The 20,512-nt window shown below is 35.1% G+C and overlaps 1 protein-coding gene and 1 long non-coding RNA gene across 6 annotated transcripts in view; one reads left to right on the top strand and one right to left on the bottom strand.

The window, feature by feature from the left end:
• The window catches only part of PRPF40A (pre-mRNA processing factor 40 homolog A), a gene marked incomplete at its 5' end in the record, with an annotated part of 55,511 nt that extends 39,409 nt beyond the window's left edge, over nucleotides 1–16,102 (top strand). For 3 of the 5 annotated variants that reach the window (XM_079710734.1, XM_079710736.1, XM_079710738.1), the window contains 14 exons: nucleotides 350–514; nucleotides 1,790–1,898; nucleotides 2,985–3,135; nucleotides 4,120–4,253; nucleotides 8,856–8,970; nucleotides 9,128–9,231; nucleotides 9,364–9,480; nucleotides 9,802–9,939; nucleotides 10,151–10,246; nucleotides 12,506–12,592; nucleotides 12,679–12,775; nucleotides 12,859–12,920; nucleotides 13,559–13,690; nucleotides 15,056–16,102. In XM_079710734.1, coding sequence (XP_079566860.1) covers nucleotides 350–514; nucleotides 1,790–1,898; nucleotides 2,985–3,135; nucleotides 4,120–4,253; nucleotides 8,856–8,970; nucleotides 9,128–9,231; nucleotides 9,364–9,480; nucleotides 9,802–9,939; nucleotides 10,151–10,246; nucleotides 12,506–12,592; nucleotides 12,679–12,775; nucleotides 12,859–12,920; nucleotides 13,559–13,690; nucleotides 15,056–15,148 — 1,600 coding nt within the window. In that variant the 3' untranslated portion in view covers nucleotides 15,149–16,102. The remainder of the gene's footprint in view (nucleotides 1–349; nucleotides 515–1,789; nucleotides 1,899–2,984; nucleotides 3,136–4,119; nucleotides 4,254–8,855; nucleotides 8,971–9,127; nucleotides 9,232–9,363; nucleotides 9,481–9,801; nucleotides 9,940–10,150; nucleotides 10,247–12,505; nucleotides 12,593–12,678; nucleotides 12,776–12,858; nucleotides 12,921–13,558; nucleotides 13,691–15,055) is intronic. The other 2 variants (XM_079710737.1, XM_079710735.1) reach the window with 1 other exon arrangement.
• Nucleotides 12,818–18,600, bottom strand: LOC307057571. Its single transcript, XR_013811059.1, has 3 exons — nucleotides 18,529–18,600; nucleotides 14,415–14,460; nucleotides 12,818–12,850 (listed from the first exon to the last, which is right to left on the bottom strand). It is a non-coding gene; the product is annotated as an uncharacterized lncRNA (long non-coding RNA).
• Nucleotides 18,601–20,512: the final 1,912 nt, after the last annotated feature.

Genomic DNA, 20,512 nt, shown 5'->3' with positions numbered 1-20,512 from the left:
TTTGATTTTTTAATTTACTTTCCACCTTGAGCAAACCAAGCCTAGAAAATTTAAATTATGTAAAATAATGCAACTTTTCACTCCATGGTCTTCTGTTATTTTGGATACCAATAATTGAGTTGCTTTATGTCTGATAAGAACCAAAAAAGTTAAAAGGCTTGTCATAGTCTGGGCACCCTGCTATAGATGTTAGAATTATTTTTAAAGTAGAAATTATTTTCTGTAATTATTTGCTGTCTTTAATAACTTACATTTTCTTAATTTGTGAATGAAATTTATTGTTTTTTCAAAGCACTAACACTTGATCATCTTACCTTCATTTACTCTTATATGATATTTTTCTATTTAGTGCTTTAGCAAAGTTGAGTGAAAAAAAGCAGGCCTTTAATGCTTATAAAGTCCAGACAGAGAAAGAAGAAAAAGAAGAAGCAAGATCCAAATACAAAGAGGCTAAGGAATCCTTTCAGCGTTTTCTTGAAAATCATGAAAAAATGACTTCCACAACTAGATACAAGTAAGATTTTTACTGATCATGGTATATGTTTACTGTACTGTTTCTGTGTCAGACTTTTTACCAAGTGCAGTAACTAATCCAGATGTTCATTAAAGCTAAATGATTGTGAATGTGACAGTTTTATAAGGTAAAAGATAAATCAGTAGTTAAATGTGGAATTTATAGACTTACTGAGTTGTTAATTAGGGACTACAATAAAAAAAGGGAGAAAGACTTTATTTCATAATGAAAACTTGACTCCTTTCTCCTTAATATAAGAATTCAAGGGGCTTCCCTGGTGGCGCAGTGGTTAAGAGTCCTCCTGCTGATGCAGGGGACACGGGTTCGTGCCCCGGTCCGGGAAGATCCCACATGCCGCGAAGCGGCTGGGCCCGTGAGCCATGGCCGCTGAGCCTGCGCAACTGGAGCCTGTGCTCCGCAACGGGAGAGGCCACAACAGTGAGAGGCCCTCGTACCGCAAAAAAAAAAAAGAATTCAAGATGCAAGGGGGGGAGAGATATGGGAATATATGTTTATGTATAGCTGACTCACTTTGTTATACAGCAGAAACTAATACACCATTGTAAAGCAATTATACTCCAAAACAGATGTTAAAAAAAATTTTTTTTAAAGAATTCGGATTTTTTTGTATTTGTGGAATAGAAATAGGTTATTTTCATTATGTATATAGCATTTTTGAAAATTCACATTTATATAGCGTTCTTCTTTTTGGAGTGCTTTGTTATTTAAAATTGTGAGTAATTCATTATTACCATCTTTGCAATAAGCTGTTACGTTACGTTCATTTTCCCTGTATGTTTTATTTTCCTCACTTTTCCAGAAAAGCCTTAGTGAAGAACTCTTCCATTTCTTTCAATAGTCCTATTTTATCTGTTAACTAAATTTCTTACAGTTTATTGAAGTCTGTAATTTAGTTCCATGGGCAGTTTGGTAGTCTCTGTCGCTACCCTGAGAAATAGAGGTAGTCTTAACTACAAAACATCGCTCAATTGGAATTATTTCTTCTATCTCTAAAGGAGAAATCAAGGCCTAAGCTGTTCTTTTTCTTAATTATCCAAAAGTTTTCTCTTTTTTTTTGAACCAGTGAAACTACATCTTGTTTATTTGAAACAAAATAAACAAAATTTATACAAAAGTTTTCTCTTATAATACGATCATGAACTTAAGAGTGGAAAAGAGGGTTCATTTGGGGGTGTTAAATTTAAAATAAAATTAAAATGGTTTAAAATTTTTATGGTGTAGTATAGAGTAACATTTAATCTTCTTAACAAACAGAAAAGCAGAGCAAATGTTTGGAGAGATGGAAGTCTGGAATGCAATATCAGAACGTGATCGTCTTGAAATCTATGAAGATGTTTTATTCTTTCTTTCAAAAAAAGAAAAGGTATTATTCACTCTTACTGGTGTTTATTGATAAAACAAGATTTTCTTCATCCTGTTGAGGAGTTACTTCATAACATCTTCATTTTTGTTGGTTTATTTAGTTTATATGGTGCAACAGATCTATTTATTAGAAGTTACATTTAAAAATAGATAGCTCCTGGGCCTCCCTGGTGGCGCAGTGGTTGAGAGTCCGCCTGCCGATGCAGGGGATACGGGTTCGTGCCCCGGTCTGGGAGGATCCCATATGCCGCGGAGCGGCTGGGCCTGTGGGCCATGGCTGCTGAGCCTGCGCATCCGGAGCCTGTGCTCCGCAACGGGAGAGGCCACAACAGTGAGAGGCCCGCGTACCACAAAAAAAAAAAAAAAAAAAAAAAATAGATAGCTCCTATAATAATAAGTACTGATATGAACATAGTAGGTAGAGGTTTGTGCAGCTGATACTTAGATTGTCATTAATTGGCTGTCTTATGCCCACTTTGAAAAATACTTACTTGTTGGTTTGAAAAAATACTCAGTGTTTTTGCTTATAAGGCATTTATTTATGATTATTTTACAAGAACAGCAGTAATGTGTAATTGCTACCATTAAAATGTATTTGTAGGATAGTGTTTTAAAACACTAAAATACTGTCTTACAAATACATTTAGTTTTGCTCGTGTCTGTTTTGTTATGCACTAAATTGTATGCTATCCAGTCTTCCAAGAGACTTACAGAAATGTAAGTATTATTGACAAAAATTTGAACATAGCTGAAAGTGATTGGACACATTATCATTTACCTGTTATGTGATTTGTAACTTCCGTTTGGACAGTGTCTACAATGCATAGTTGTGGGAGGAGAGATTTTGCGAGGGGGTGAGGGAGGTGGGATTCCAGCTTTAGAAGAGAGGTTAAAAAAAAAATTTGAAGGTAAGAGCCAAGCAGTTAGGCAAGAGCACTGGAAAGGTAAAGAGTGTTGATATTTAAAGTGAATGGGTAACATTTGAAATTTGGACATCAGTTAGAATGTGAAGAAACCTTCACTAATTGCAGTTTATATGTCATATTTCATTTGAAATTCAAAACATATATTCATATTTTTGATTTAGGAGCAAGCAAAGCAGTTGCGAAAGAGAAATTGGGAAGCCTTAAAAAACATACTTGACAACATGGCTAACGTGACATACTCTACTACTTGGTCTGAAGCCCAGCAGTATCTGATGGATAATCCAACTTTTGCAGAAGATGAAGAATTACAGAGTAAGAATGATGACTAAGTGGAAGGACCAGTTCTTTAAAAGTTGTCCAGCAGTGAAAAATGGTCACTTTTTTAATGCGATCACTAACTGAAGTTTACATAATTGTTTGTCCATCCCTGAAAAGCTGTTTTGTTTGTTTCCAAATAGGATATTTCTTTCTAATTGAGTTTTGTGATTCAGGACAAAATATTTTCCCCAAAATCTCAAGTTAGCTTTATCAGGTGTTCCTGAAATATGTTTATTAGGTCAAGCCTGAAATTGTCCTTTGCCATTTATATGTGACTTAGTGGGAACCAAATTAATAACCACATTTTACTCATGCTGTCCTCTCAAGGTAATGACTTTAGAGATTTGCTTGCAAAAGGCAAAAAATGGATTAGCGTTATTTTACAGTAAGCTTCCCCAAGTTCTGTCTTTTTCTGATCTACCTAGTTGCTTTTTAAATTACAGCTTTCTTGATTATCCTTCTGAATACCATACTTCAGTAAGTTTGAGGGAGGGCCTAGAATTCTGTACTTTGAAAAACTCCTTGGGTAATTCTGATATTGCTGACAAATTTATCACAACAGTTTTATTTTCGTTTTATTACTTGTGTCATATGTGTTGTCTCTGTTTCATCCTCGGATTCGGGGGCTATGATTTAATGAGGTCTTTTTGAAATTTTTCATATGGGAGTTCCCTGGCGGTCCAGTGGTTAGGACTCCACACTTACACTGCAGGGGGCACAACAGGTTTGATCCCTGGATCGGGGAACTGAGATCCCACAAGCTGCACACTGTGGCCCCCCCAAAAATAAATAAATTATAAATAAAAGAAAATAAATTTTCCTTGAACACTTCCTATTTAGATAATTAGAAGTCATATTTGAGTTTAAATATTTTGGTAAAACGAATTTGAACTTTGTAGGGAGTTAATGCAAATAAGTAAATTGCTTTCTTTACTGATATTTGACGTTTTAATTTTTTTTAACTGAAAAATATTCTAGACATGGATAAAGAAGATGCGTTAATTTGCTTTGAAGAACACATTCGGGCTTTAGAAAAGGAAGAAGAAGAAGAAAAACAGAAGAGTTTGCTTCGGGAAAGGAGACGACAGCGTAAAAACAGAGAATCTTTTCAGGTAATTTTAAAAGCTCTGTTTTCCAGCTTAATTGTATAATATGGTTAATGACCTGTAACAGTGACATAAACAATTTTGAGAATCTTGATCTCAGATCATTAACTTGGGCTTTTGCAGAGGATCCATACAAATTTAACTCTTAAGTTCTATAGTTAGTTCTGAATCCACTTAAGGAGAGTAGCTATTTCAGGCTAGGGGAACATAGAAGGCTATAGCAGATTTGGTATTTAAAGTGAGCACTGATAGATAAGGTTTCACTTGGGAAAGAGGAATAGATATGAGGGGGGACTGAAAATAAAATACGTGTGATGAGTTATTAGTACTAATTGATTTTTAGGTTCTGGAGAATGGTTTTGAGGATGGGCCATAATTTTTAAACACTATACAGAGGAGCTAAAATTACATGTTCTTTATATAGGCCAGTGGCTTATTTTGACCTCCAAGTATCACTTTTAGTCTCTCAGTAATGGAGGCTATCACAGAGCAATGAATTTTTGCATTTTATATTTCACCAAATTTCCATTTCAATAATAATTATAATAGCAGTTAGCGTTGATTGCTTATTGCTATGCATTTAAAATTTATAACCTCTTAATTTTTATGATAGCCTTATTTTATGATAGTAGGTACTATTTTTGTTATGTCCATTTATATAGGTAAGGAAATGGGCTTAGAGAGATGAAGTGACTTGCCCAAATTCAGCTACTGAGTAGTGGAGCCAGACTTTGAATCTATGCTGTGTTTTAATTTCTGGGCCTCTTTCATTAAACACTGTATTAGGGTAAGTGCTAAGTTACAGTGACTTAAATAAGAGGTTTTATTTCTTGAAAGAACAGTTGTTTGGGTTTAGGGTAGAGCACATTGCCACCTCCTAAGGCAGTGGTTCTCAAAACTTAGCATGCATCAGAATCACTTAGAGGGCTTTTAGAAAACTCCCCATGGTGCCAGAGATCACTAATCATCTTAAATGCCACAGCCAATAGCATTATTGCAGTCTTCATTCCATAAAAACATAACATTTACTACTCTCTGTGGTTTCCTCTTAGTGGTTTCCCAAAGGATCATTCGGAGTATTGTTAAAACCAGGGACTGTTGAGCCTCACCCCCAGAATTTGATTCAGTGGGTCGCTTTTAAGTTGTGAATATACGTTTTAAAGGAAGTATAGTAGCAGAGGAAAATGACTGAGCTGAATATCTGAAGCAAAACATGCTAATACCAGTTATATCAATAGTAATCAGAAACCATGCCAGACACATAAAAGCCATATTTTAGGCTTAGCAAAAGATGCCTGTGGCCTTTATATTAGGATTTCTGATCCACGTTCTCCAGTTTCAGTATTGACATTGTACTTTCTCTTATATTTTCTGTGACCCAGATATCCTTATTTTTGTTATATTTTACCCTATAGTTCTCCTTATTTTAAACCATTGCAAAAGCTTCATAAGAGACATTAAAGCTAAGTGGTTGCAGAAGAGTATTAATCAACCTCCTGAAAATCTGTTCTCCCCTTCCTAGGCACATGGCTCCTTAGTTAAAATCTAAGTTTTCTAGCCTCGTTTATAGCTACTTGTGGTAACGTGACTAAATTTTCAGCAACTGAATGTGAAGGAGATGAGTAGAACTACAGCATCATTTTTTAATTAATTTTATTTTATTTTTTTAATTTTTGGCTGCATTGGGTCTTTGTTGCTGTGTGCAGGCTTTCTCTAGTTGCGGCGAGCAGGGGCTACTCTTCGTTGCGGTGCACGGGCTTCTTATTGCGGTGGCTTCTCTTGTTGCGGAGCACGGGCTCTAAGCACGTGGGCTTCAGTAGTTGTGGCACATGGGCTCAGTAGTTGTGGCGCACGGGCTTAGTTGCTCCGTGGCATGTGGGGTCTTCCCGGACCAGGGCTTGAACCCGTGTCACCTGCATTGGTAGGCAAATTCTTAACCACTGGACCACCAGGGATGTCCCACATCATTGGTTTTTAAAAGAACTACCATTTCAGCTTCTTCCAAGCTGAAATGTGGTCATGGGGATAACATAGCCTAATCATGCAGAGAAAGCTAATGGCCTCGGGCAGTTCTCTAAGTATGGGCCAGCGTATCACTGTCTCTTGGAAACTTATTAGAAAGGCAAACTCTCAGAACCCCACTGAGACCTAATGAATCAAATTGGGGCGGGGAGGGGGACTACAATCTGTGGTTTCGTTTTTACCATTTCTTCACATGATTCATTGAGATACCACCTAAGGTAATTTACCAAAAGTGGCAAATGTTGAGATTCTTTATGAATAAGACTGAAAGAATTATAGTTAGATGTAACATTTAAGGTCAGTGACTGTCGACATCTAGGGGAAGTTAAAGAGTTGCCAAATAGTTTAAAGGTAAATAGAGGCAAAATCAGACCGTTCTCTGATGTTTTGATAAGACAGTTCAAGAGTACTCTCAGGGTTAAGAGTGTGGCTTTTCTTTGATAAGAGAGAACCAGTCAAGAGGGAGAGAATGGGGCTTCCCTGGTGGCGCAGTGGTTGAGAGTCCGCCTGCCGATGCAGGGGACACGGGTTCATGCCCCGGTCCGGGAAGATCCCACGTGCCATGGAGCGGCTGGGCCCGTGAGCCACGGCCGCTGAGCCTGCGCGTCTAGAGCCTGTGCTCCGCAACGGGAGAGGCCACAACAGTGAGAGGCCCGCGTACCGCAAAGAAGGAGAGAATGAAGAAAGAATTGAAGGATAGGGGTATTCTGTTACTAAATAAAATCTTTGAAGGTTTATTCAAGCATATGTGAGTAGTTACATTATGAACCTTATATAAGGAGACTAAAAGAAGGAAGGAGATGAGGGAAAAGACATATTATTGAGTTGGCCTGAGGCAGTGAGTGGTGTTTAACTAGTGCTTTTGTTGATGGTCATGATTTGGGGAGAAGTTGCTACTAGCATCTAGTTGGGTAGAGACCAGAGGTATTGCTGAACGTCATCCAATGTACAGGACCACCCCCCGCCGAAACGAAACAAAACAAACCAAAAATTTTTCGAGCTCCAAGATGTCATTAGTGCCAACGTTGGGAGCCTTCTCCTCTAAGGGAAGGAGAAATAACCAGCCTCAGCCATCTTTGAAGCAACTTGGTTTCCATCTTCTCCTCCCCTTCCCAAGGTGGGGTTAGTAAATAAAAGAGAGAAAGAGCCATACAGTTTTAGCATAATGGTTTTCAAACCTGAATTCACATAAAACTTACCTGGTGGTTTTTAAGAAATAAATTACAAATATCTTTATTTTAATTCATATTTTCTTTAAAAAAAAAATCTCAGGTGGATTCTGTGTCAAAATTGGACACTGGATTCAGTGTCAAAATTCTGTGACTTTGTCAGCAACCTAGAAGTGAAACAAATACTAGCAAAGCAGGTATGATGAAGTAGATTTTAAGATCCTAGAGAGCATCATTGAAGATGTTTTAGGGACTCAAAAGGGAGTAGGTGAAGAACCTTGGTTATCACACAGCAGGGGTGGGTTGAGTTCCCATTTATGTTGAAGGGTAAGGACGAAAGGATAGAAATTAAGTTTGAGGAAAAATTTTTGGAAATAGAGACTGAACTGACATGCTTATTCCCATTTGGAGAGAAGTGGTATTATACATGTCTGGTGTCATTCAGGACAGCGCTACCCAATAAAAATTTGTATGCCACATACATGATTTTAATTTCTTACTAATTTAGTTTTAGTAACCTTTTATTTCACCCAATGTATCTAAAATATTGTCTTTTGACATGCAACCAATATATTTTTTAAATTTATTTATTTTGGTAATAATGCTTCAAAATCATTGTGTGTTATATACTGCTGGCGTTGAACAGTGCAGGTATATAAGAATTTTAGGAGCAGAATTTGGCCCCTAATTTAGGGACATTTTTAGAATTAAAACTTCCTAAGGATTTCAGGAAGCAGGAAATGTGGAAATTGCTGAGTACTAAAGTCCCACTATGTTGCCCTGAAAGTTGGCAAATAGTAAAAAAAAAAAAAAAAAAAGGATAAAGTGAGCATATAAAAATTTAAGTTATAACAGTAATATGGAAGAAAGGAAATAGGTTTTAAAATCAGACATGGGGGTTGAGTCCTAGTTCCCCACACTATATGTATGTTGCTTTAGTAAAATTGTATATCTTCCTCTTAGAAAAGAAAATTAAATTTAAAAATCCTTCAGAACACATTAGGCGTTCCGTTTAAAAACAAAAAGTATATTTTGCAGTAAATGTGCATGCACATTCTTTAGCCTCATCATTTGAGATAACATCCAGTGTTTTGACTTTGTTTGTATATGTTATTTGCAAACTGGAAATGATGATCTTAAGGGACAGTAAACTGAAGCCTGGAAATGTAATGTAGCTTTTCAACAGTCCTTTTCTCTGAAGTCCAAAATAGTTTTTTGCCTAAAAGCTGATTTTACTTTCATCAAAGAGCAAATATGCTTTGCACCTAAACATATTTGTGATAACATTGGTAGAAGAGTTTTAAATATAGCTGTTTTTAACATGTATTTTCATTCATGTTATACCAATATTTCTAAAGTCCTTAAAGATGGCTTTTCAATATATAATGGGTTCGTTGTTGTTGTCCCCTTCCCCCAGATATTTTTAGATGAACTGCACGAACATGGACAACTGCATTCTATGTCATCTTGGATGGAATTGTATCCAACAATTAGTTCCGACATTAGATTCACTAATATGCTTGGTCAGCCGGGTGAGATTCTTCTCCTTCCTAATTTGTAGTTAATGATAGTTGGAATGGGCCAGAGGGAAAGATGGTTGTGTTGGGGCATGGGGGGTGCTTTCTTTTGTTTTATAAACAAAAAAGTAATTGCAGCTCTTTGATTAGAGCTAGCTTTTGACTTCTTTAGTTTTTTCATTAGGATCAACTGCACTTGACCTTTTCAAGTTTTATGTTGAGGATCTTAAAGCACGTTATCATGATGAGAAGAAGATAATAAAAGACATTCTAAAGGTAGATAGTATATACTTGGTATTATTAACTAGTATACTTGCTGTTAACTGTTAATCCGTGCCATATATTTTAAAGTGATACTGTGTTCCTTTGATTAGTGTTATTAATATTAACAAGATTTCTGTTTTTTAGGATAAAGGATTTGTAGTTGAAGTAAATACTACTTTTGAAGACTTTGTGGCAATAATCAGTTCGACTAAAAGATCAACCACATTAGATGCAGGAAATATTAAGTTGGCTTTCAATAGTGTAAGTTATCATCTTTACTGTTATGAACAACTAGATTAGTAGTATAGTTTTTAATATATTTGGCCAAAAGTACTTAAGTTGTATGTAAGCTACTGAAATAAGGGAATAGGAATAGTATTTTACAGAGTAGTGGACACTCTTCCAGGGTAAGGTAACAGAATATAATGTACTTAGATGATGGCTGATGGTAAGCTTCCTTTCCTAAAAATAATTGGCTCTCTAACTTATAGATGATAGGAGATGATATAATTATAATGAATTATTTCAGTTAACACTGATTATATTATACTATTATAACTGATTAAATATGTTTTTTCAAAGTTACTAGAAAAGGCAGAAGCCCGTGAACGCGAAAGAGAAAAAGAGGAGGCTCGGAAGATGAAACGAAAAGAATCTGCATTTAAGAGTATGTTGAAACAAGCTACTCCTCCAATAGAATTGGATGCTGTCTGGGAAGATGTATGTATACTTGTAAATTTTTTCCTTTACAACTGAAGATAAAAATTTTTAATTTCTTTCTCATAGCCACAGAGATAACTACAGGAAAGGAAATAAACACTTTGAGGGGGCTGGGCTGTCACAGTTTTCACTTGCTGCTATGATTCCTTTTAGTCATATTGGTATACTCTTCTCAGTATTCATATATTTATTCCATATCTGAATTTTTCAGATCCGGGAGAGATTTGTAAAAGAGCCAGCATTTGAGGATATAACTCTAGAGTCTGAAAGAAAACGAATATTTAAAGATTTTATGCATGTGCTTGAGGTAATTTTAGTTTTATCATAAGTGGCTGAAATATTACAAAATATATTAAAAATTTTTTTAAATTGAAGAACTTAGAATGATCAAAGTATGTTTCTTAAATTACACTTTTAAGTAATTTTATACAAATGTACTTACTACCTGGGATGATTAGAGAATGGTTTATTCTGTAGAAACTGCTTTTAAGTGAAACAAACTAAGCTTACATGGGAATTTAAAGATCTGTTTAGTGGACACTTTTCATATTTGTTACGTACTTATACAGTGTTACAGAAATTCATCAGTTTAGCAGTCAAATGGGGTGACTTAGTAAACCTAAAAAGAAATTAGAATCTTGTAAAACATAGAAAACAGCTTTTAAGCACATTTCAAATATTATACTACATTAGATGTGTTGGAAGCTCAGAGATGTTCTGAAAAATAATGGAATAATGGAATAAGGTAGTAAGTTTTTGTTAAAATAATAAGTAATGATAAAATTGCAAGTTATTCCACTAGCTGAATTGAGGGTATTTTGATGAAGATTTCAGATGGGCACTTGTAGATAGTAAATATGCTAAATTGACCAATAATTTTTGAATAGTATTATTTGCTGCCTATGTGGGCCAGGCACTGTTCTAATTGTTTTACAGATATTTCATATATGAGCTTAATCCTCATAACAACCCTATGAAGTTACAGGTGAGCAAACTGAGGCAAAGAGAAAAAGTAATTTGCATGGAAGGGATTCCAACATAGGCTTTTGATTCCAGGGCCAGTGCTTTTAACAAATATGCTGTGCTATCAGTTTAGACAAACCAGTACTTTACAGCAAGCCGACGTTAGCACATACTTAATATTATAGTGCTGTCCGTGGTCATTGAGCATAGCAGGTCACTTAATTGACTGTTGACTGTTGCATTGGATTTACTGTTCTTGATGAATATCATTGTTGACAACAGTTTGCTCTGTTAACATGTCCCACATGTACCATATATTGTTTCCCAGCTGCCTCTAGGTCTAGTGCTGTTGGCCTATAGATCTTTTCTACTCAAAGTGTGTTTCAGACCAGCAGCATCTGTATTACCTGGAAACTTGTTAGAAATATACAACCTCAGGCCCCATCAGCAGAAATCCTGTATCAGAATTACCATTTTAACAAGATTCTCGAGCACTAGAATGTACATTTAATTTTGAGAAGCTCTGCTCCAGATAGTATCTTAACATTTTCCCCCAATTCAGGAATCTCCACCAAGATTATTTTATGATCTGTGCTGGGGGGTATTAGTGGTGAGGTTATAAATGGAGCAAAATGATGGCAGCATAGGGAAGAGCTGAACATATCAGAATAGGATTTGGACCCCAATAATGTGGGCCTTGAAGTAGAAAAGGAAGAAGAGTTAACATTCAGTGACATAAAAAAAGAATGAGGACTGCCCTGGTGGTCCAATGGTTAAGGCTCTGCGCTTCCACTGCAGGGGGTGCCAGTTTGATCCTTGGTCAGGGAACAATCAGTCAGTCAATTGAGACAGACAGACAGACAGAGAAGAGAGTGTGTCCCTGAACCAGATGTTCTGTTTCCACTTAACTTGTAAACTGAAGCAGAATTTATTTTCAAAGGCTTATATATGTTCGGGGGCAAGGAGATTTTACTGCAGCATTTTTCCTTCCCTACTAGCCTGATAATTATTTTATGAAAGAGTTAAAATCCACAGAGACAACATTTCCTTTTCTGATTTCATGTGTAGATTTCCTTTGGATATCTTAAGCTTGGCTAGGAAGGGAATGCTCCTTGGGTGAAAAGAGCTGATTTTGCATTTAATTTCTGAGACCAACCTCCTTATGGATGATTCTGAGGTAGTTCTTTATTTCAGTGCTGAGCCACGTTCATCAGAAAAGCCATGTATGAATATAATTATGGTTTTTTATTTTTGAAAGTAGTGTAACTGTTCTGCAGATTATACCTTTATGGAGGGTATCAATTGTCCCTACTGTACCCACACCATTCTCATTGCTAAAAAAAAGTATTTTATTAATACTTTTAAACGTTGTGTTTAGATGTCCAAATGAATGGGTACAGGATAGTTAAAATGTTCTCTTCTGTTCTTGTTAAGTGATTGATAGTAACTCTTTGCACCATTTCAAGGGGGGGAGTACATCCTAAATATGCAAAATGAATGCAGTTTTACTCTAAGAACCTATTTGTAAAGCTTTTTAAAATTCTCCATGATCTACTGTCTATAAAGTGTGAACTTCTGAAATTTTTTACTTTTGCCCCTGTAGCATGAATGTCAACATCATCATTCAAAGAATAAGAAACACTCTAAGAAATCTAAAAAACATCACAGGAAACGCTCCCGCTCTCGATCAGTAAGGAAGTTTATTAAAAATGGCACCATAAGTGTATTGAAATATCTGTTAGCAGCATTATGAATGAAATTATTTGTATTGTGTAGGGATCAGATTCAGATGATGATGACAGCCATTCAAAGAAAAAAAGACAGCGATCAGAGTCTCGTTCTGCTTCAGAACATTCTTCTAGTGCTGAATCTGGTAAACATATCTTTTAACTTGATTAAAATCATTGACACTTGGATGTCCTCAAATTCTGACACTTTTCTTTATGTGCTGCTTAGAGAGAAGTTACAAGAAATCAAAAAAACATAAGAAGAAGAGCAAGAAGAGAAGACATAAATCTGTAAGCAAACTCTTAATTTTTACACTGTACCTAGGCTTTTGCCCTTCACTTTCTCAGTGGCAGTAGAAATTTCTGTCTAGTCCAATGCAGTCAACAGAGTTTAGGTGTGTACCTAAACTCAAGAGTTTCATAGTTGTTCACCTTAATCTTTCATTAAAATCTTTCAGTGAACTTTGAAAAAAAATAACACAGTGTTAAGACCCCCACTCTGGTTATTTATAGTAATCTTAGAGAAAGACCACCCAAAGGTGTGTGTTTGTATGTATATATTGAGCTGTTGTTGAGAACCACAAGTTTAAATGTTTAAAGTTTTTCCTCTACCCTCAGCTCTTAATCTTAGGTACACATCAAGATACACCTAATCGTAGTGATGAAGGCACACTTAATTTAGTGATGCTCTTTTAGTGGTATTTTACCCTATCAGAATGTCATCTTTCCCATAGGAAAGACCAACTTCATCTCATGAATCTTGAGAATGTTTTAAATTCCTTGAGGTTATCGATTCAGATTCCACCACTCTAGGAACACATACATACTCTGTTATATGTGGGTGTTCTTAAATATTACCTATATAGGGACTTTTTTCTAATGGAATGGTTTCTTTATCAAAATGCTGACATTGTTTTTTATTTACACAGGACTCTCCAGAGTCAGATGCTGAACGAGAGAAGGATAAAAAAGAAAAAGACCGGGAAAGCGAAAAAGACAGAACTAGACAAAGATCAGAGTCAAAACACAAATCACCTAAGAAAAAGACTGGAAAGGATTCTGTAAGTATTTAGAATTCTTTCATCTCTGCATTTTCAAAGTACAAAAATGTCAGCTACTTTTCACACAGTTTTCTAACGTATGTGATCATGAATGACCCGATTTAAGCATCCTAAATTTTATATTCCTTAAAAAAATAACATGGCATTCTCTAATAGTTGTTTAACCCACTAAGAAAGGATATATTCTTTTGCTTTGTACATTCTCACAAAGAAATACCAATGAACACTGTCTACCTAATTTAAGAATATAAACTTTAAGAGATTCAAATCAGGTTTTCCCTCCACCATGTCCACAGTTGTCATTGTTACTAAATCCAGTTTCAAAAGGTAGCTTTCCAGCAGCTTTTAATCATTGGGAGGGAAGAGGTGAGGGCAAGTAGATAGGAGGATACTATAAGCCAAATCTAATGTTTTATTATCAAATTACATAATTCGCCTTCAGTTTCCCCTGTGTGTTTGTGTATGTTATGCCAGAGCACAGTAACACAAGTCTTCTTCACCTTGCCGTTCATTCCACAGATGTTGTGGGCTTACCAAGTATAATGCCTCTGAGTTACCAATTGAGAGTTTAAATTGTGTAGATAAGCCCTGGTCTCCCTCTGGATATTCTCATTCAGTGGGAATAGGGTGGAGGGGTTTTTTTGTTCTTGTTTTGTTTTTAAAGCTGCACTGGTGAGTCTGATGCACATCCTTGGTAAGGAATGATGATTTCCTCTATACTTACTTTGCAACTTAATAGTTTCTTCTTCACAGTAGGTTAAATGAAATCCCTGAAGGGGGAAGGAAGATAGGTGAAAAATCTACTTTTGAAAAGTTGCTTCTCACAGTTGTTTTGGTTTTTTTGTTTGTTTATTTTAAATTTTTTCCAGCCTAACTAGTGTCCTCATAAATCTGGAATGTTTGTTTATCTGGGCACAATAGTATGCATAAAGCTTAATACTTTTCTGTAATATAAAACACTTATAGGACAACCTAGAATCGGAAAAAATAGCAAGGAGTATAATACTTAGGAAATGAACACCCAGCTTCCATTAAATGGAAACAAGATGTTTCATATTCAGTTGTATAAGAGGAAGAAAAACTGGTACGTACTATTCCCCCGATCTACATATTAATGTAAACTGAAAGTAAACACCATATAAAAGTCTCATTCTAAGTTAAGTGTCTCCCATAATGTAACCAAGGAGTACTTAGTTAACAACCCATTGGTAGGCTTTTAGGAAAGAGATGAGTCTTCATACCCTATGATGCATTTGTTTTTGTGGAAGAGAATCCATATAGATGTGGATTCTTTTTTCAAGGGTTCATTACTACTTAACCTTTTGAGTCCTGACACAAATATAATTGTATTCGTTGTCTTTTCAGGGTAATTGGGATACTTCTGGCAGTGAACTGAGTGAAGGGGAATTGGAAAAGCGTAGAAGGACCCTTTTGGAGCAACTGGATGATGATCAATAAATTATACCAAATATGTTTACAGTATGATTTAAAGTCTAATTCAGACCAGGGATTCTATTTTAAGTTCAATTGAAATAACACTGGGTTTTAATTATATCACAGGAAAAAAAGTGCATTTAAGTATTGTTATTGTGGACTTTATAAAAAGCAAAGGAAATTGAAAATAACTTTTGATTCTGTATCAAGAATCATATTTTCATACAGTCATAACTGTCTTTCTGTGACCCTTTCATAGGGCACTGCAGAATGGATTAAAGGTGGCAATTTACTGATAACTGCAGGTGTCTCTACTTTGTTCTAAAGTCTAAGTCATGAGGTGATTTGATTTACTTTATAGAAGTTGGATTTTGAACATATAATGAAAATTTTTTGATATCTAGTAGTACAAAAAAAAGCACCAGCAACTGATAAAACTGCTTTTTTGTGCACTATCCAACTGGTTGAAGCCGATATGATCTTTTAAGGTGAACTCAGACATAGGTGTTCTTATTGGAAACCTGGTAGACCCTTAACTATAGTGGTGCTATCGAGCACTACTATAATAAAGCCACCATTATTTTTTATGAAACATCTAAATACATTTTAAAAAGGCTATTGTGAGGGCATTATTTTGAGGTGATGTTTAAAAAGTTAACATCAAATCAAATTGTAAATTAGCTTAAATATATTGCCTTAAGGACCTACTAAAGAATGTGCCACCAAACTTTAAGTGATGGTTGCAATATCCTTGTCTAAAACAAATCAATGTTGACTTAAACGATTTCTTTAACAGTTGTCTTTTTTTTTTTTTTTTTTTTTAAATCCGATCTTTCTCTTGCTTTTTTTCATTGAGGAAGTCTTTTACCTTCCCTCCTCACTGAGAAGTACTGACTTCGTGGTACACATTCTAAAGCATTTCTGATTTGAATATTTTTGTACATTTTTATCGATTATTAAATCTTCTCTTCTAGTGTGTACTAGTATTTATTTCTACTTAAACTGCTCAGCTCTAAAAAAATTGTATGATCCTTTAAGGGTTAAGATACTAAAATCCCTGAAATTTTGCTTTAGCTAACCCACATAGCTAAGTTACTTTCCTTTTTTTTAATATTTAAGAATATTATAAATCAGTGCATTTGAGACCCCTGTATTTGTTTTTGATCTATGAATTTCCTACAGAATACTCTAAGAAAGGCAATGGTTTGAAGTTTAGAATACTCTTTACATGCTAACTTTTGAAGGTTGGTAATGTAATTTATACTATTTTCCTTCAGTGCAGGAGATTTTTTTAAGTAAATAAGTAAATTATAGCACATAGTCTTTGGTATTATCTTAGGTATTTTTTTATTTTGGACACTTTGGGCAATCCTGTTTCAGGTTGGGATTCAGAAGAACAACAAGTTTATTTTATTTTTCCTTCACCATCCTAATTTGAAAGTGGGACTGACCAGGATGACTCTTTTTCCATCCCTGCCCCCTTTGTTTCAATTAAATCTAGCATCCACTATTGAAAGGCTCAAGGCAGGTTGGTGGGGGGGCGGGGAGGGGGTCCTGAACTTTTCTCGCTGCCAAGTCATTTTTCTGCTGTGAAATATGACATGACTTTGTAGAAAGTGAAAATGACTATCTTTAGAAAATGTGAAGTAACCAATTGCTTGCTTGAGGTTAGTCTCCTATTGTATATTAGAACCAAAACATATAACAGCTTTGGCAACAGGGAAGTTGCCTAGACTTAATTTTCAGAGGTCCCTTCGTAATGATAGTTAATATTGCTAATCATGTCAGACACTTGACATGGAAGTCAGAGTAAAATCTGCATATGATATTGGCAGAAATACTAGTGATGTTTCACAAGAGAATGTAGAATCTGTAAAACTTTTAATTACTTCCATGATGATTTTTTTAAGTACAACTTTAAAGTTTTGATTTTTCTATTTAAATAAAAAGCTATTGATGTGGTTTAGCATGTCCTCAAATTAGATTTCTTATTTCTTATAGAGATACTGTCTTATCACAACCTCAGATCCCTACAAGACAATACAAATTCAAGTTTCCTTATAGTTAATCCATGAAAACTATTTGACCTAAAAGCGAAACTGATACACAAATTGTAATGCAAAATACAACATCCTTGTTATAAAACATGTAATTTGAAGTGACTATAATCCTTTAGTGATCCCATCAAATGATACTTAGTTGCCAGAAAGATACTATGGCCTGAAGGTACAGGCAATGGGAAGATTTTTTTAAAACAGAGTTGTGTGTGAATATTTTTAATCCATTTGATTAGGTTTCTAAATCTTCAGTCTAGTAAGAGTTGAAATGTCTTGGAATATTGGTTAGAGTTGAACAGATATGTTCAAAATGTGTTCAAACAGGAAAGTGTTGTTTATATTCAGATAAGGGGAATTTCTGCTTTTCAGTTAAGCCTCAGACTTTCAGGTAAATGTTAAGGGCTTATCTTCCCTCACTATCAATCATTAATGTTAATGAACTCTTGGATTAAATTCACTAATATATTTAATAATATCATGCTTAATAGTCAAAATCCAGAACCTCAAATATTTGATGTTTTTATTCCTCCCAGTACATAATTCCTATGTGGGAAAATTGAATTTGTATGAAAAGTTAATGAAGTATAAAGAATTCTTTGCACCTTTCCCAACTGTATTTAAACAACGTAATACTTCTAAATAAAAGCAGTGGTCCCAACATTTTTTTTTTTTTAACACAGTGACGGCATTTCATTATCATTACCCAAAGGAGCTTCAGCATATAGATTATTCATAGTTTTCAACAATAAAAATACTTTTTATGCCTTGGGAGTAATACTTTTTATGCCCAGTAAATTTGAAAATGATCAAAGTATCACAGCTATTTCATCTTTTAATTTTTGCTAATTGGGCCCCATATTATACAGCTATAAAATGAAAGGGATTCGCCGAGAGTAAAGCAGTCTTAATTCACAGTGTTAAGACTGTAAAACTTCTTGAAATATCTGTGTACATTTTTCTGGAAGGATGGTCCATAGTTTTCATTCAGTTACCAAAGGGCCTGCATCTTGTGTTAAGAAGCATTTGCCTAGATGATCCTGGTTTTCTTCGCATGTTAATGGTCAACTGAGTGCTGACTAGGCAGCCACTTTTATTTTTGCATCCAGAAAGGGGTAGCTTCTTTATTTAAGGATTTTCATTTAAAATTGGATACTAAAAAAAAACATGGATACTATTTAAGAGAGAGCTGTTCCTAATCAAAGAGTACCCAGGGAAGAGTAATGAATGCTTTTTTGAAGAGTTTGTAGGGTATTTAAGTATATTATGTAATTTAAATGTAAATTATAAAGCCAAAGAAATAAGCATTTCTGAAAGCAAAATGAGGCAAAGCATGTTAATTCTTTATACCTTAAGTCAGACTTTTTCTCTTCCCTTGGGGATTTCTCTCAATACTAGGTAGAATTTTCTTTTACATTTTCTAGGACTCATTTTACATAAAGGAAAAACAAAATAACGTCATGAGTAATTTTCATGGAACTGTGTTCTAAATATCATGCTATGGTTCTAGTAATGGCATATAGCAGTCTAATAATTCTTACCTTCCTTATTAATTTCTTACCTTGCTCTTTAGTTTTTCAATTGTTTTGATGTAAATGATGGTCAGATTCCTTGGGGGCAGGGATTTCTGTTTCACTCACTGTTTTATCCTGTGAGTTAGAACAGTGCCTGGTACATACATAGTAGGCATTTACTGAGTGAATGTAAAATCTTAGTTGACAGATGTACTCATCCAGCATCCATGGTACTCGTCATCTGTTAAAGGGCTTGAAAAGGCATCATTGCAATAAACCATACTAAACCCCAAACTAATTGAAGTACACTAAAGATAAGTTCTAGTGACTGTACCTCAATCTTAATTGTTACTTCAGAAATGTCCAAACGCTTGTTACATGAAAACAAAAAACTTTCACGTGGTTTTTGAGTAGGAAAGGCAATCCCTTGTGATGATTTGAAACATACCTTCTTTCATATCATATTCATACTACTATTACCATAGCAGTCGTTTAAAAGTAATAACTTTTGAGGAGCTAACATTTAGCTAGATAAGTAAGAGTTGATCTAAAGGCCCTAATGGACAAAAAAAAAATTCCTATTTTAAGTTCTGAGAAGAGGTGAATAATGGTGACAGGGCATGCACTTCAGTGTTCTTGGAGCTAACTTACAGGTGAGGTGAGAAGTGAGCAGATTTTGCTCCAGTTACCCACACACTCCCCCCTAGCCCTCCAAACGTTACTTGGCTTCTCTCTACCTGGCTTAAGTTCCTTAACTGCAGATTTTCTGTGCTTTTTGAACTTGCTATATAAAAACTGCTCTTATGATTCAATATGATCTCGTTCAAGGCCACCTCATTGTTAGTGACTGGTAATTGACTATTAATTTGATGGTAATTTGTCCTAGGTTTAAGGTTGATGTTTGCATTTCATGGGAACTGGCTAACCTCGCTCCCGTTTTCATTCAGACTATGAAAGTGGCTGCCTAATCTCACATCAGATTCAAACTAAGCCATTTCTTGATGCCCTTCTTTTATGCTGTTCTTTGGGGGTATCTAAATGTGGTATTTAGAAATATCTTTTTTTTTTTGGTCCTGCCTGCAAACTTTTTTGGTAGGTGTTGATCTCTTGCCTACCTCTGCAACTAAACTGAAGACTTGTTCTGAAAGGTGAGTAATAGGGGGAACAAGGTTTCTACTTTGTGTTTGTAATTACCAGATTTTCTCTTATGTTCATATATTGTTCTGATGTAAAGAACATCAATTACATAAAAGTAGACCTTTTGTAAATAAATATAATTTATTAGAAAAAAATGGCATCTCTTACTAAGTTGGATTTGTGTCAGCTTTTTCCTTTAAGCACTGTCATATGCAGCAGTTCTGTGCTGTACGATGATAGATGCCCACATTCTGTTTTCTCAGTGTAATATTTGCTTTTCTCTATAAAAAGATCAAAGAAAAGTTTGTCAACCTTCATTCACACATTTGTTTCTTCAAGTTTTTTCTTGAATAGATGGGGTATTTAGAAAAAATGGAAGATTAATCCTTTGGTATGAAGTAGGCTGATAGTATATTCACCTGTGCACACATTTCTGATAAAAACAAATTAGGGCTAAGAATTTCATTATCAAATTTAAAATTAATAGATGTGAATTATACAGCTAATATTATGAAAGTATTACAGTGTAAAATTAGGTAATTCTACAAAATCCAATACGTTGAACCAACGAAGTCAGTGATATCAAGTTCCGTCATCTACTGAGCATTGCTGAGTCAGCAGGGTCACCGAACATTGATTGCAGTGTCATTGCAGTGACTTTTAGTGGGTTAAGATTTATATTT

Source organism: Hyperoodon ampullatus, assembly GCF_949752795.1.
Source record: "Hyperoodon ampullatus genome assembly, chromosome: 8".
Lineage (NCBI taxonomy): Eukaryota > Metazoa > Chordata > Mammalia > Artiodactyla > Ziphiidae > Hyperoodon > Hyperoodon ampullatus.
Note: the sequence above shows the minus strand (reverse complement) of the source record. Positions and strands in the feature narration are given on the sequence as shown.